We start from the raw sequence: 16,877 nt of genomic DNA, 5'->3' as shown, positions 1-16,877 counted from the left end.
GATATACAATTACGTTGAAAACATAATAAAAAAAGAAAGTCGATCCAATCGAATGGAAAAGGTGATTTCTTTGAAATTGTAAATGATGAGAATTTTAAGTGATATGTTCATTTTTTAAAATATTATCTCTCCTGATTTTCTCATTTTTGTTATTATATAATTGTATTTTTGCAAATCAAACAAATAAAAATACATAAATGCAATACGTAACAAATTAAAATATTGACATTTTAAATAAATGTTGAAAGTGTGGCCAAGGGTCCTATTAAATGTCAAAATATTGACATTTTAAAAAATTTCCCAAAATCTTATCAAAATAGTTTTTTAAAAGACTTTTTTAATTTGATATGTTATATATAGCCATGATTAAAAGAAAAATATTTGGTACTAAACAATTTAAAAAGACAAATAAAATGATTAAAAATTGAACAAGATAGATTATAACCCACTTTGATTGAATTGGATCTCAATTGTTTGTTGTCTTGACCCACCTTTAATTAGAGCCAATTTGAGTTTGTTAGTTAAAAGTAGTTTATAATTGTTTGCAAATTTTAACTTACAAAACATGTCGCTAAGACAAAAGGTGTAGTTCGACTAGATTATAAACCTAGCCAAACATGAAACACACTGCTGTGATCTTTAAACATATAAACTTATTATTACTAGCTGCACTTAAAATTCCAATAGCTGGAAAATGGAAAATAATATCTGAATACATTATTTATCCAAACTGCTGGAAAGACGTAACTTATGCTGGCAAACCTCAAACATTTAACTCAACTTCAGGGCACAGTGGTTCAAAGAGAGCTTCCACTTCATTGAGGTTCACTTCCTCCAAGCTGGATGGATTCCATCTTGGCTTCTGCAGAAACCAAACCCATTTAACGTTTTTCAATTCTATACGCCTAGAAAATCTTCATTCATACTACAGTAGACTCTTTTAATATGATGAATAATTATCACAAAGGAACATCAAGTAATAATACAAGAAGAAGACTCCTCATCTCTACCTTAAATTAATTAACGCAACACCCTATCAGAAAATGCACTACCAGGATTGAGAAGCAATCACACATAGTTATAACACATTCCACTATCATGGGCTTGCAAAACAAGAAACAAACCTGATCCTTGTCCACTAAGACAGCACGCACACCTTCCCTAAAATCATCACGCACAGCAGCTCTTGTAGCAATGCCATATTCAGTTCGCATAACACCAGGGAGCTGCATGTAGAATATCAGAAAGAAACAGAAAAGTTTAAACATATAAGAAAAGCAAAAGAATCATGATTTGATTTTTTTTCAGAAAGAAGAATATGGAAAGAATAAAATAAAAGCACAACATGAAGGAAGGTCACCTTCGACAAGTTATTCTCATTTTTGCCACATACAGATGCAACCCTAAAAAAGTACCGCTGGGTGAGGCAGAGAGAAAAGGGTGCCCCCTTTCTTAGCCCTTGCAGAGCATCCTGGGCCCATTCTGCCACTGTCAAGGAGTTGAATAACAAATGAAGAATGAAAAACAAAGCTTGCCCCACAAGTATTGATTTACACATTAAATAAATTGGGAAGAATCTGATTCATTTATGAATGTAATGCTGAGTGGGCAACCATACCCAAAGTATCAGCACTTTGCTGATGATTTTCAAGCTCCTCTATTATATTTTTGACTGGCTTGTTACCACCAAATGTTGAAATGATTCTGGGTAAAAGAGACTTCAAACGGGATTCTGAATCAGGGTTAGTACTGTATTTTGCCAGAAGTTCTTTGATCTCTTCATCTGGATCCTGAGAACTGTTTCAAAATAAATGTCATAGAACATCTTTAAACTTCAAACATACCACTGAAATGTCATGCACCAACACAATAAGAACACTTATCCAAAGGAATAAGGATCACTAATCTTGAGCATCTGCAATGGGACACCAGATGGCCCTCATGAAGTAACTACTACAAACAACCTAATACATTAAAATAGTTTCCAATGACAAGGGGACAAAGAACGTTACCCAATTTCTGAAATCTTGAAGGATCAATGGAGTGAAAAACAACATAGATGAATGAAATGACAATAATTTTTTAATATATGGAATCGTCCCCCCCCCCCCCCCCAAAAAAAAAAAAGAAGTCATACCCAACAACAATGGTTTTTCCTATTACTCCCTTGGTAGCTCAAACCATTAACCGCACAATTGGGGTTTGGAAGCCACTTCCATTGGGCTATCCCTCGTCATGATAGAAAATTTTTAACATACTTGCAACACTTTAATGCAAAATCATCATCAAATTCCAGCGGCATAAATAATACAAAAGAAAAGACTTAAGGCCAAGGATCTGCACATGTCACATCTTGAGGTTCATATTGTAATAGAGGAAAATGCTGACATACAATGTAGCTGCCAAGAAAGTGTCTCTCAGTGTACCCAAATTTGCAGAAGGGACATAGTGACTTCCCAAACCAAAATACAGTGCATCAGCAGGTGTTGATATCCTACTTCCAGTCAGTCCAAGATAAGAACCTGTAAAAAATAATTTAAGGAAGCAATTAGGGAAATGAGCACGGACAGATATCACTTGCAGGATAATGGACACATATGTAATAGTTCTCAGCATCTTACTCTTAACAACCACCCACTCATATAGCCGAAAAAATGAGATAGGACGTTCTCACTTGAAATATTATTTCTTTTACTAGAGCAAAAGAAAATACAGAGGTCATTACTGACTTGTATTGAAAAGGAAAAGATGATTAGGAAGAACCTGATGTAGAAATGGATTCACCTTATACATTACCCTTTTTTCTCCAAAAAAAAAACATAATATTGATCTGTAACGCTTATGAATTGTAACTGTTAGAATACGAATAGGAACAAGAATTATATATACAATACTACTTAGAATAGGAATAGGAATAGAAATAGTATATAGAATCCTACATAAAAAAAGATTGCATTTAGTGTTTTAGTTGGAAAATGAGTCCAATGTAGTGTCTATAAATAGGGTCGCAATGTAATAATGTAGATAATTCAATAATATTCTTCTCATATATTCCTCACATGGTATCATAGCCTCTACGATATTGGTAGAGAATTAAAGAGCTCCCGCTACTGGCAGGCGGCTATTACCCATATATGTCGCCCGTCTGGCCAACGATTATGTTAGCAAAAGTTGGGTCACCGTGTCTCTTTCCGATGACTATTTTTCATATCTAATTTTGCGTAGCACCGTGCATCTTTCCGATCACTACTCTTTCATACTTAATTTCCATAGTACCATGCAAATTTTTGGGACTACTTTCTCACATCTGATTTGTGTAGCACGGTACATAATTCCGGTGATTACTTTCTCATATAGTATATGGAATCCTACTTGAAAGAGGATTAGTATATAGAGTCCTACTTGGAAAAAGATTATAATGTAGTGTCCTAGTTGGAAAAGGAGTCTCGTCAAATCACCATTGGTTGTACAGATTTTCAACATACTGATAAGTTCATCCATGGCTATGATGAAAAGGAAAAAAGAGGTCTCCTTGCCTTAATCCCCTTTTGGATTGGAAAAATCCTTCAGAAGATCCAGTAATAAGAATAGAAAACTTGTTAAAGATGTCTAGAGAGAGAAGCTCCTATTTCTCTCTAGAATCTGGGAAGCAGGAGTCATGTCATTCAAGGAGGCTCTAGTGTGGCCTGTGCTAGACCTCAGGGGTAGATGTCAACAACGTGGTTGAGCCAGAAAAACATAGTATTATTAGAAGTGTGTGAAGGGGTAGGTTGGGTGAAATATGACTACATCCCGGCCCATGGAAATGCAGGAGGAATTCTCATTCTTTGGGATGAGAGATAGGTGGAGTGTGTGGAGGTTTATAAGAGAGTTTTCATGTTAGGAATATATTATTAAGTAGAATGGACTGGGTTTCGAGGGTGTCTATGGACCGGTGGAGAAGAGTTCCAAGGAGAGTTTCTGCAAGGAGTTAGGTCTTAGTATGGGGAGATGGGATATTCCTTGGGTGTTAGGGGAGATTTTAATACCATTACATTTTCAAAGGAAAGTGTTGGTACGGGGAACACTAGCCAAAATATATCCCATCTCCCCATACCAACACTACCCCTACCATCTTGCTGGTCTTCTAACACTAGCAAAGAAAAAGACAACACTACCCCTCAGGGGCCGAGTCCGAGCAACATAGGTTGGAAGAGTAGATTGGACCGGTTCACTAAGACTCCGGGGTTGAACCACCAGGAAAACACAGATCTGTTTGGATCAACGCCACAGAGAGGTCCAACCAGCAGGGAAATCAAAGCTCCGACACTGGCGGTCGAGCAGATCTTGAAGGGGACGATGTCAAGAGGTTTGAAGTCGAGCCGTGAGTCGAATAATAGACTTTCTTCTTCTGTTTCAGGGCTGGGAAAGCAGCAGATGAATGGATTTGCCGATAAAGAGAAGCCAGATGGCCAGAGTTACTCTTTTGGCAGGGCTAAAAAAGTCAATTCAGGGAAAGAGGGGCTTGGATTGTCCAAACGAAGGCCCTGGTGCCTTCAACGCTTTAGGGCGATACAGGTCTGAGTGTTTCTAGGCTGAAGATGCTCCAGCAACTCCGCCAGCACTGGAACATGTTAATGTTCATGCCAGAAAATGAAAATGGTGTCTTATGCTCAAGCTTTTTCCAGAAATAGAATGGGTAAGTCTCATGGGACTTCTAACAGTCCCAAAATCATTTTGTTGATGGGGAGAGATGTTGATTTTTCACATTCATACTTGTCCAGAAGGTCTTTTATAACTGGCAGCAGCAGTACAGAAGTTCAGGGAGCTCATGTGATGTCGTTAGCTAGCCTTGAAGATGGAAGGAACTTTACGAGTGGGGAGAGAAATTTCTGGAATTTTTGGGAGTGTCGTTTGAGGCGAATGAAGCAATGGTGTTAGAACTACTGAGAGACATTGAATAGGAGATAATAGAGGAGAGTAAGGATGGACAGGAAAGGAGTTTGGGCAAGGAAAATGGGAGAGCGAAGATTGTGGTACAAAAGGAGGATCAAGGAAGAGTATACAAAAATTGAGGGTAGCGAAGTGGCCAAAGGGGAGAGAAAATAATAGTGCTTTGATGGATTGCAAAAATATTAGTTAGAATGTGAGGGGGATGAATGACTCCAACAAAGGGCCATCATTAAAGCATGCTTTAGGGAATGGGGAGCGGATGTGATATGTATTCAACAAACAAAAATGGAGATTTTGACAAATAGTTTTATTAGAAGTGTGAAGGGGTAGGTTGGGTGAAATATGATTACATCCCGGCCCATGAAAATGTGGGAGGAATTCTCATTCTTTGGGATGAGAGGAAGGTGGAGTGTGTTAAGGTTTATAAGGGAGTTTTCACGTTAGGAATGCAGTTCAAAAATATGTATAACAGAATGGAGTAGCGGTTCGAGGGTGTCCATGGACCGGTGGAGAAGAGTTCAAAGGAGAGTTTCTGCGAGGAGTTAGGTGTTGGTATGGGGAGATGGGATATTCCTTGGGTGTTAGGAGGGCTTTTAATACCATTATATTTTCGGAAGAGAGGGTTGGGTGTAGGCCGGTGTCTAGGGCCATGGAGGAGTTTTTGGAGTTTATAAATAACCTTCTTCTTATTGATTTGTCTTTAACAAGTTCCTTTTTCACTTGGACTAGATCGGAAGACTCTTCATCCAGATCAAGATTAGACGGATTTCTTGTGTCTACTTCTAGGGAGGAGATGGCACCCAATGTGATCCAGGTTCCTCTTTCGCGTTTGTTATCGAACCATTCAACTATATTATTGGATGGCAGTAGAGGAAGGCGGACGAGATCTCCTTTTAGATTTGACAAATGTGGCTAAGTTTGGTAGATTTTCAGGATAGAGTGGCTAGTTGGTGGACTAGTTATGTAGTGGAGGGGAGGCATTCTTTTAGGCTAGCCAAAAAGTTGAAATTACTTAAAGCAGATATAAGGGTGTGGAATAAAAAGGTATTTGGGAGTGCAGAGGTGAAGATGAGAGAGATTATGAACGAATTAGAGGAGTTGGAGAGGATAGAAGTGGGGATGGAGTTATAAAAGAGGGAGAAAGAGGAAAGAAGGGCTTAAAAGTTAGTTAGTTGACTTGGCTTAGGCCCCAGAGGTTAGTTGGAGGCAAATGTCGAGAGCATTATGGTTGAAAGAGGGAGATACTAATATAAAATTCTGTTACAGGGTGACAGTAGCAAACAGAAGGAGGAACTTTATACAATCAGTAGAGGTCAATGGGGTGAGTCATGTAGGAAAACAGGAAGTAAAGGGGGTAGTTATAGATTATTATGAAAAAAAAAAATTAAAGAGGAAGCAAAGTGGAGGCCTACCATGGGGGTCTTAGGGTTCAGTCAAAATAGAGGGGAGGAGGGCGAGTGGTTGGAGAGGACAATCGTGAAAAAACCGGTGGCGTGTTGTGCGGGTGCCAGCTCCGAGCTTAGATGGTTTCTCTTTGGCTTTTTTTTCATCATTGCTTGAATATAATAAAAATCTACATGGTGGATTCTATTGTTGAGTTCCAAGATAGTAGTGAATTCGAAAAAAGTTTGAATGCCTTGTTCATTGTCATCATCCTAAGCGGAAGGGAGCTACGTGCCTAAAGGATTATAGTCCTATTAGTCTAGTGGAAAGTATTTATAAGATTTTTTCTAAGGTGCTTTTTATTAGACTTAAGAAGGTCCTGGATGAGCCTGTTTCTACTTCACAAAATACTTTTGTGGAGGGCAGACATATTCTGGATGTAACATTGGTGGCAAACGAAGTGAGGGATTCAAGGAGAAACTAGGGAGTACCAGATGTGTTGTGCAAATTTGATCTTGAAAAGGCATATGATCATCTGAATTGAAAATTCTTAGATTCCATTATGCTTCAAATGGAATTTGAGAGAAGGGGAGGATTTTTTTGGAGCTCGAGGGGTTTGAGATAGGGGACTTTCTATCACCAATGTTGTTCATTTTAGTTATGGAAGCTCTGTGCAAGATGATAGATAGAGTTGTGTTGGGGGTTAGTTGAAGGGTTTCAATGCGGCGGTTAGGGGTGAAGTGATAATATCAATGCCTCATTTGTTGTTCGTGGATAAAACCTTGGTTTTTTGTGATGCAATTGAGACCCAACCAGATTATTGGCCAAATCCTCACTTGGTTTCAGGCGGTGTCAAGACTTCAAATTAATTTGAGGAAGTGTGAGATATTTTCTGTTGGGGAGGGGAATTATATTGGATTACTTGCTCAAGTTTTGAATTGTAAGGTTGGGGGTCTTCCGACTACATACCTTGTAGTACTGTTAGGTCCTTCAAACAAGGATGGCACTATGTGGAATCCAGCTATTTAGAGGGTGACGAAGAAATTAGCAAGAAGGCAGAAAAGATATTTGTCCAAGGGTGGGAAGGAATTGCTTATTAAGAGCACACTTTCTAGCATTCCCACTTACTACTTGTCCTCGTTTCTTGCTCAAACTTCAATCATTGCAAAGTTGGAAATTTAAAGAGATTTCCTATGGGATGCGGACAAGGCAAGGAAGTTTCATTTGATGCGGTGGGAGGTTGTCACATCTCCTAAAAATTGGGGAGGATGGGGAAATTAACGATTTAGTAGTCTTTCATAAAGCTTTATTCGGCAAATGGATATGGAAGTTTCGGGTGGAGGTACAAGCTCTATGGAGGGGATTGATAGGTAATAAATATGGGATTACAGAAGAGGGTTGGAAAACTAGAGATATTGTTTTGCATTTTGGGTGGTTTGTGGAGAAATATTATGAAGGTAGGGGATTATTTCGTGGAAAGTATCTCATTCTAGGTCGGAGATGGGAGGAGAGTGTATTTTGGGGAAATAACGGTGTGGGAACATAATTTCGAAAGATGAATTCCAGAGTTTGTATATAATATCTTGCCAAAGAGAATGACAATTCAACAAATTAGGAGATCACAAGGTGGAGACACTTTTTGGGATTTGGGATTTAGAAGGGATTTTCAAGATTGAGAAGTGAGTGAGTTTTAAAGTTTGATAGATCTACTTCATAGGCAAGTCAATCCGGTGGATAATCTTGATGTGTGGTGGTGGGGCCTTGGAAGTAATGGAGTGTTCTATGTGCGATCTTTTTATGAGACTTGGTTAGAGAGAAGGTTAAATTCCCTAGTAATGCAATATGGGCTCCAAGTGTGACGAGGAAGGTGTGTTTTTTTTTACTTCGCTAGCAACCAAAGGAGTGATTTCGATAGCGAAAAATCTCAGAAAGTGGAAGGATGGCTGCATTAGTTGGTGCTACAGGAACAAAGAGACGGGCGAGGACGTGGATCACCTTCTTCTACATTATAGATTGTCCATGAGATTATGGTGGAATATGTTTTTGGATAGTTCAACACTCCTTGGGTAATGCCAAGAACTGTGAAAGATTTGATGCTTAGTTAGAAGCACATGAAAAGGAGGAGAAAATGAAGGGCTTGGAATGTGGTTCTGATTGCGTAAATGTTGGTAGTTTGGAGAGAGAAATAGGAGAGCTTTTGAAGGTGTAGAGTCAAGTTTCTTGCAGTTGAGAAGTAGTCTCCACTCCCTTAGTCTTTTGGTGTTGTTGAGAATACAATTAACTAATAAAAGTGTGCCTCTTGTTAGAAGATTAAGCTTTTAGATGAGATGCTCACACTTCAACATGGTATCAGAGCAAGCAAAGGTCTTGGGATCGAATCTCACTTGCCAAAAAAGAATTTCCACGTGCTTCGCCCTTATAAAAAGAATTAAGCCCGCACGTGAGGGAGCGTGCTAGGAATATAACTCTCTGTAAAAGCTTAAGTTTTTAGATGATATGGTCACACACTTCAACATGTATGAAAGCAAGCAAAGGTCCTAGGATCAAATCTCAACTAGAGTCTTAGAGATAATCTTGTAAATACTGCTAATCAGACTTCTCTCAAAATAAGCATGAGAGTGAAAATTTGCCAGTCTTGAGAATATCCACCTTCAAAAAGTAACGGCAAGCACTGAGAAATCCCATTGAATAACCATCAGGACCAGGGGCTTTGTCATTTGCACATAATCTGATAATGTGAAGCACCTCCTGCTCTTCAAAAGGCCTCTCCAATCATGATTTTTCCTCATCTGTGATTATGGCCTGATTCTAGATGGTAAAGTTGTGTCTCCATGTTTCAGATTGAGAATAGAGTTGTTTCTATGGAGTGATGATTTCTTCTTTATAGCATTTGAGTCACTGACTTCCTCCCATCGATCTACAGTTTGTCTAGTGTTTAATCTCCAAAAAAAAAAAAAAAATTGTAGTGCCTACCCCTGATTCCATTTATCTGAACCCACCCTTGTGATCGTGGTTGACTCCACAAATTAGTCTTTTCATTTGTTTTTACCCTCTTTCCCAGGCTTTCATGTTAATCCCGAATGTATTTGCATGCCTTCCCCTTAGTAATCCTAGGCTCCTAGCCCACTTTGAACTACTCTCAATTACTGTTGACCTGTCTGTGATTTGCATGCTAGAGCCCCCTTATACCATGTTAATGGTAAAGCTGCACCAATAGTTTGAGAGGAGAATTCAGTATCTGAGGTGTTTATCGGGGCCAAATCCATATCCATATGCAGCGAAGGTTGACGAGGTAATAGAGGGATATCCTCTGCTGGGTTTTTATCGTCATTAGCATCTGAGGGACAAACTCCTAAACTTTGTCCAGAGAGAAGATTGGGGAGGTGCTGTGTTGGTGAATCTGAGGCTCGTCTTTTTTTTTTGAAATAGGTAACTTTGTATTCACACAAAAGACCTCATCAAGAAATTGATGAGGAGGGATTTACAAACCCCCCGGAGGTGCCATCATTCTCAAATCCAAAACCAAAATTTCAAAAATTTACAATTGTCCTATAAACTCTACTAAACTATCTGCTTCCCCCACTAAATCTTGCTTACACCAAAAAAACAAAAGACTAAGGCATCTCATCTTGATCGTCTGGGAACTGCTAGTCCTCCCTTCAAAGCATCTTCCATTCCTTTCTTTCCATAGTATCCACCAAATGCAAGCAGGTACATTTTTCCACCAATCTCCCTTTGATCCTCTCTTCCCAATTCCTTGCCAGCGTGTTAGTACCTCAAAAGTGGTTCTGGGCATTGTCCAGTTAACCCCGAGTATACAAATGAACATGTTCCACAGATCTGCAGCCATCCTGCAGTGCAAAAATAAATGGCCATTTTCTTCAGCCTCTTGTTCACACATAAAGCACCTTGAGCAGATCTGTAAACCTCTTTTTTGTAGCACTTTGTGTGTTAGACAAGCTCTTCTAATTACCAACCAAGTGAAGCAAGCAACTTTTAGAGGGATCTTAATCTTCCATATTAATTTCCAGGGCCAAGATGTTGTCAAAGAGTGGTTGGTGTTAGACTTTACTGTAAAAACTCCCCTACTATGCAATTTCCAAACTGGTTTGTCGGACTCTGCATTGATGCCAAGGAACAGGTTCAAGGTCTGGAGTAAGTCTGCTACTCTTTCAACCTCCCAATCATTTAGAGCCCTTCTAAATATAAGATTCCAGCCTTGAGGACTCCACATCTGCGCTATAGTGTCATTCTGTTGTAGGCTGATGATGTACAAGTCAGGAAAGAGTATCCTCATTTTCACATCGCCTAACCAAATCTCATTCCAGAAACTGATCTTCAGGCCATTCCCCACTCTGAAAGTCACCTGCGCATTGAAGTCAGTCCACATTCTCCTAATAGTTTTCCATACTGAGCACCCAAAAGTACCATTCACCTCTTCAATTATCCAATTACTCTGTAGGCCATATTTCTCAGCTATAAACCTCCACCATAATGCTGTATCTTCGCAACAGAATCTCCACAACCATTTTTGCAGCAAACTAGTGTTCTGAATACTTAAATTCTTAATGCCCAGACCTCCTTGTACTTTGCTCATTATCACCTCTTCCCATTTAACCAAGTTGTATCCTTGCTTCTCTTTGTTCCCTTGCCAGAGGAACACCCTTCTCAACTTGTTGAGTTTCTTTCCAATACTTTTTGGTAGTGGAAAAAGACTTAGCATATAAGTTGGGAGGGCATCCAGAACTGATTTTATGAGAGTCACTCTACCTCCCAGAGATAAATATTGACTCTTCCACCTTGTCAGCTTCCTTTCACTTCTCTCCAAGACTTCACTCCATACTTCCAATTCTTTGTTCTTGGCTCCCAAGGGCATCCCCAAATATTTGGTGGGAAGAGAGGCCACTTGGCAGCCCAGGTTGTCGGCTAGGCCTTGCATATTATTGACTTGATTAACTGGGAACAGGCAACTCTTCTGCCAGTTCACATGTAGACCTGAGATGGCTTCAAATATGGTTAGTATAGCCCTCAGATGCCTAATTTGCGACACTTCTGCACCACAGAACACAAGAGAATCATCTGCATAAATTGAATTGGTGCAGAATTCAGTTGTAATATACTAAATATGTTAGCATTTGAGTCTGGTTTATGACTGACCGACAGCCCTCTAGACTAATTTCTATTTTATTAAACTGCCCACCTTCAATTGGGCCTTTCTCTTTGTGACTTCTTTCTGTAATGATTTGTGTCTCACATATGGCCCCAAATCCCAATTGTGTGCTTTGATCATGCATTACCCAGCGGGTTAACAGGTGGGTCGATATTAGAATTGAAGCTGGGCAAGTGTTCCTACGAGATGAGACTATTGAGGGCCTGCTCCATCAGACCCCCTTTTGCCATTTCGCCAGAGCCATTCCTCCCAGCTGATCTGAGTTAATGTGATTGTCATTTAGAATTGAAATTTGGAAGCTCTGGTCGCTAGAGTAAATTCTAGCACTGAAGTAAGCCCAATAGAGTCCTTTGTATACTCGTTGATACCAAGGTTACCACTGCATTAATCTCCAATGGTATTAAAACTGTTAACAGATGACGCTTGAAGAGGAATGCCAAAAGCTTTGACCCATCTTTGTTCTGATTTTGATCACCACACCACAGACAATTTCTACCATTCCAAAACCACTCTCCTTCTTTGATTATAACTGATTCTTGTCTCGAAGGGAGATCCAACGAGAAATGATTGTGATTAACGGGAGTGACTTTGAGACCAACAGTCAACTGTCATCTGCTAACGAACCATTTTTGTATCAACTCTCAGTTGGGACTTAGATTGTGACATTTTGAAAGATGTTCACTTCCAAACTCCCTCTTTAGTACTCCCTCTTTAGTACTCCTTCTGCTTCATGAGCAGGATTCCTTGGATACAGTCGGCAATCCAATGGTCTGTGCAGCTTCAATGTATCACTTGGATTGGTCTGTCGCCAGCTGAAATATTGGATTTGACGCCTTCCCAGATATCTTAGAATCTTCTCTGCAAGTTCTGGTCTATCCCCTACCGTATTCATCTTCTGGGATTATTACTGCATATTTTTTTATTATTTTTTTTTGCCTGGTAGAGTTTCTGTTCTCACATAATGCCCATAGTAGTAATAGTTTGGAAAAACTCTGAATGTCTACGCATGTATCTTCCTACCCCATCTTCTGCATTTGTTCCAGTGCCAATCGAAGCTTCTTTCAAAGCTTCACAGAACCATTGCAAGTTGCTCTCGTCAATCTTGATTTGCTCGTGAATCTTCTACTGCATTCGACAAGGACAAACCTTCTATCGTAAACCTCGGTAACATCTATTAATTCAAATGATTTGCCACCAGAAATAAAAGACTCTTCAATCCATAATTAAGCTGAAAAGGGACTTCATCGAAAAATTCATTGACCGGTGAGCTGAGAAGGGAGATGGAAAGAGGAGAATTTTCACACATTCCAAATAGACAAGCATTTTTTCGCCTACCGCAAAGCCTTCCGATAGTAATAGGTGTTGCTAAAACTTCAAGTCTGTTTTAATTAATCTTTCATTAATGCAACTTCCCCAGCAGAAAGAGAGAATGCATACCAACTGCCCCTTCGCCAGGACTATGTGCAGCTATATAAGAAAATCCAACATCTGGAAACAACCCGATTCCATTTTCTGGCATAGCTAGAACAGTCCTCTGAAACAATATAAAGAGTATAAATAAGACCATAGTTGCAACAATCAGTACTCATACAAGGGGGGAAATTACCTCGGTGATAAGCCTATAGATACCATGACCTGATAAACCAATGCCAAAGCCCATTGTTATGCCATCCATGAAGCTGATGTAAGGCTTTCTGTACTTGGATATTTTGCAAATCAGAGAATACTCTGCTGCGAATACCTGTACATAAAGAAGGAACACATTTCAATTTTCTGAAAGTCCTACTAACAAACTGAGTTGCAGTGTTCACTTCAAACATACCCATATATTAACATATTAAATATTAAGGCATCACTCAGAGGCATGCAGAACTGATATATGGTGCTAAGAGTGGTAGAAGAACAAGAGTGGAGCAAGTCACAGACTCATTATGGTGTTAAAGAGGTTCATAAATGGATGTGTGTCTGAGAAAGAGCATGAGTTTCCCCTCTTTAAATAGGACATATGTATACGTGCTATTATATGTAAACTAAGGGTTATATATCAAAAACATTTTTGCCAGGAGAATATATTAAGAACATAAAGAAGCAAATCATCCAATTGAGCATGATTAAGTGCAACTATCAACTCCAAGGATACATGCTAAAAGAAAAGCCCACAAGTATTAAAAAGGACAAATATTTTGAAGAAGAATAAACATGTTTTGCATTCAGAAAATATCAACTTGTGTATACAGACATCACTCAGTTAAGAACAGTGCCATGAACCAACCACAAAGAACCAACTACACATACTTCAAGAATGAAGAATGTTCAAATGAATCACATTATTATAATAGGTACACCATCAAAGAGAAACTTATGAATGTCCTGTGGCAGACAAGTCAGCTTACTGCCAATTAAGTTCAAGTTTCTTCGAGACTCATAGCTAGATGTTTGCTATTGATTCTTGGTGAACGATGAATATTGATGTGAATTGCAAGTTATTATTGACGAAAGCCTATTTAACTCTAAGCTTTTGAATCTACCTACACCATTGGTCTCCATTGTGAATGGCATTAACTTGACGAGCTATATTATTTGAATTTGAATTATTAATAGACCAATAGACACTCCCCATTGTGACTCAGATCTCACTGTCTCTTCCTTCTCTCTGGCACGTGAAATACGTGAGACACCTTCTCCAGTGGAACTTGCTGGGTCTTTGTCCCAGGGAGGTGAGGGACCTGATGGTGGTGTTGGTTTGTACACGGCACTCACAAAATATGGAACAACTGAAATAGTACTGATCGCCAAAAAATTTGCACGGCGACAATCTTTCGAGAGAGAGAGAGTTGCTGTAACTGTACAACGTCTACCCCTAACCTTGCCCTTACACCACGTGTGAAGTAGAACACAAGAGAGAAATGGAAGAATGTTCTCAGTTGATTATTCTCCAATGTTATAGGGTGTTAAATAGTAAATGCATTTATTTAAACAAGGAAGAAATCAATGCTACATAGTCACAATACCCAATGTCTCCCTACTTGATTCTAACAATATTCATAAGAATTGCATAAAAGGCTATGGTTCTTTTTATACCGCCTTATTAAGAACCAAACTAGAACAGATAATGGTATTCTGATTCTTTTTTCTTTTTAAAAAAAAAATACAGCTAGTGTATGTACCTCTGCTAACACATATTGTTATGATTTTGTGCAGATTACGGGGACACTGAAAGACCTCAATCATAGCTGATTGACGTTTTGGTCTAAACCAGCTTGAGCAACCCCTTCAGGTAAAATCACTAGTGTTACTGTTTCTAATTTATCCAATGAAACTACAAACAACAAAGACTGAGCTACAGAGCAGAAGAAACCAACAATGATTCCCAAACACAGCAGGAAAAATTGACATGTTGAGTACACTTATAGGGTAAATCTGATAATGTGAGAAAAACCTTTTGCACAAGAGGTGTACTTTTGTCCTTTTGAATTTCAGCAACAACCCCCTTAATATCCATCCCTGCATCAGAAAAGAATTGTTACTCATAATATTACTAGAACCTGTCAAACTACGCATTGTAACTGCGACTTGTAGGCTCTACCAAAATTGACTAATGATGTACCGACATAACTTGTTTAGGAAATAGATGCTGCAAATATACCAAATAAAGGACTAGCCAGTATACATCCAGTAAATTAAAGACTTTTGCCGGTTACCTGCTGAAAAGGCACGCGGGGAGCTACTCTCAACCAAAACACACTTGACCATTGGGTCTGTTTCCCACTCATCCAGGAAACTCTTGTACTTGATGTCCATATCTGTGTCACATATCAATCAAGCATGAGGTAGACAGAAATGTAACTGCTTAAATGAAGATGTAGTATATCAAATTCTCAAGCTTAGAGGAAAAAAAAGTACATATTTATACTAGTATTCCGATTTTTCCTTCCTTCCTTTCCTTTAACTCCTATCCTTGTTAATGGGAAAAACTATACATGAGAATACAAATTAAATACAGCCGAATTCCACTTATACACCTCAACTAGGGTCTGTGAATTTTGAGACACACGGAACAAAGGAAAACAATAGAAAGATTTGAGTGTTTGATTCAGCTCCAAACCGGTTAAAGGGAAGAAAAAAATGTAATTATAATGGGAAAAAATAAAAGTGATGCTAAATAAAAGTTCACCGAGGTTCATGGCATTGAGAGCTTTAGGACGATCGAGAGTGAGAACAGCAACGCCATTAGGGTGAACATGTCCTTTGACAAATTCGTCGGCGCCGGAGGCCATGATCTCGATAGTTGCAGCGTTAATGGAAGGAAGGAAGAAGCAGAGAGAAGAGTTGTGGATCTACCAAAATCCAAGCTTTAAAAGACAATTAAATGAAAGGTGTCAATTAAGTTTGGGTTTTATTTTGGCAAAATGGTCTAATGGACATTTGTACTTGTATATGTATCAGTTTGCATTCTGAACTCTTTTACTTAATTATTTGTCAACTGAATTATTAGACTCAATTAAAATGAGATTTTTAAGCCCCTCCAAACAAGTGTATAGTCACTCTCCTTTACATAAATGACATGTCATATTCACGTCATAAATATTAGTGTCATGTCATAATTATTTCATAACTATTTTTTAAAATTATTTAATAAAAGGTAAAATAATAGAATTTTAAATTTTTTTTAAAAAGTAAAACTCCATACATTTAAGGCAAAATGGTCTAGTCATTGTACTTGTATGAGTATGTATTGTGAACCCTTCTACTTACCCATTTGTCATCTGGACCCCTGAACCCATCTAAACTCAATATTTTAAACACTTTTCTTATCCTTTAGTTGTGCGTGTACCACAAGAACCTGACACGTGTATATATATACCACTTCATGTCATCTTGATATTTTTATTATATTTAATTAATATATTTCTGATTTTTATTTGCCTTTTGCCACCAAACCCACTACTTTCCCCCAAAATCTCATTTCATTTCTCTTTCATCTTCCTTACACATTTTTTTCAACCTCTTCTACTCTTTTCATTTCATTGAAGAAAAAACACCAATCCGTCTTTGTTTTCATCCAAATCGAAGAAGAGAGGTTCGCCGCTTGAGTGTACAGTGTGTCAACGTCGTCCTAGATCAGTATCTGTGTGTGGCTATATATACCCACATTTTTTCTTTCTCATTTTTTTCTTCATTCCCACAAAATTGTTTGAGTATTTTTGTTGGTTTGTTTGATTTTTAATTTATCTATGTAATTTTTGTAACTTATTTTGGTATTTGTATGTTGTTTAGTCTAGATTTCATCTTCTATTTATGTCTTTGTTTAATTTTTAGCTTTTTAGTCTATTATACTGATTTTTTGGGGATTCTATTTGTTATGCTTTCAATTACATGTTTCATGATTTCT

General features: G+C 38.4%; 2 protein-coding genes across 2 annotated transcripts in view; one reads left to right on the top strand and one right to left on the bottom strand.

Moving 5' to 3' along the window:
* The window catches only part of LOC125836948 (protein JINGUBANG-like), a 272,926-nt gene that overhangs the window by 97,327 nt on the left and 158,722 nt on the right, over positions 1-16,877 (top strand). The window lies entirely within an intron of this gene.
* Positions 609-15,831, bottom strand: LOC125836950 (3-hydroxyisobutyryl-CoA hydrolase-like protein 3, mitochondrial). Its single transcript, XM_049516092.1, has 10 exons — positions 15,660-15,831; positions 15,187-15,288; positions 14,925-14,989; positions 13,092-13,226; positions 12,923-13,019; positions 2,393-2,522; positions 1,619-1,797; positions 1,361-1,488; positions 1,125-1,226; positions 609-862 (listed from the first exon to the last, which is right to left on the bottom strand). The coding sequence occupies exons 1-10, from the start codon at positions 15,760-15,762 to the stop codon at positions 764-766; spliced, it is 1,140 nt and encodes a 379-aa protein (XP_049372049.1). The 5' UTR covers positions 15,763-15,831; the 3' UTR covers positions 609-763.

This window comes from Solanum verrucosum, unplaced genomic scaffold, assembly GCF_900185275.1.
Source record: "Solanum verrucosum unplaced genomic scaffold, falcon-dt-bn FXZP01000179.1, whole genome shotgun sequence".
Taxonomy (NCBI): domain Eukaryota; kingdom Viridiplantae; phylum Streptophyta; class Magnoliopsida; order Solanales; family Solanaceae; genus Solanum; species Solanum verrucosum.
This window is presented reverse-complemented; position numbering and strand designations above follow the sequence as displayed.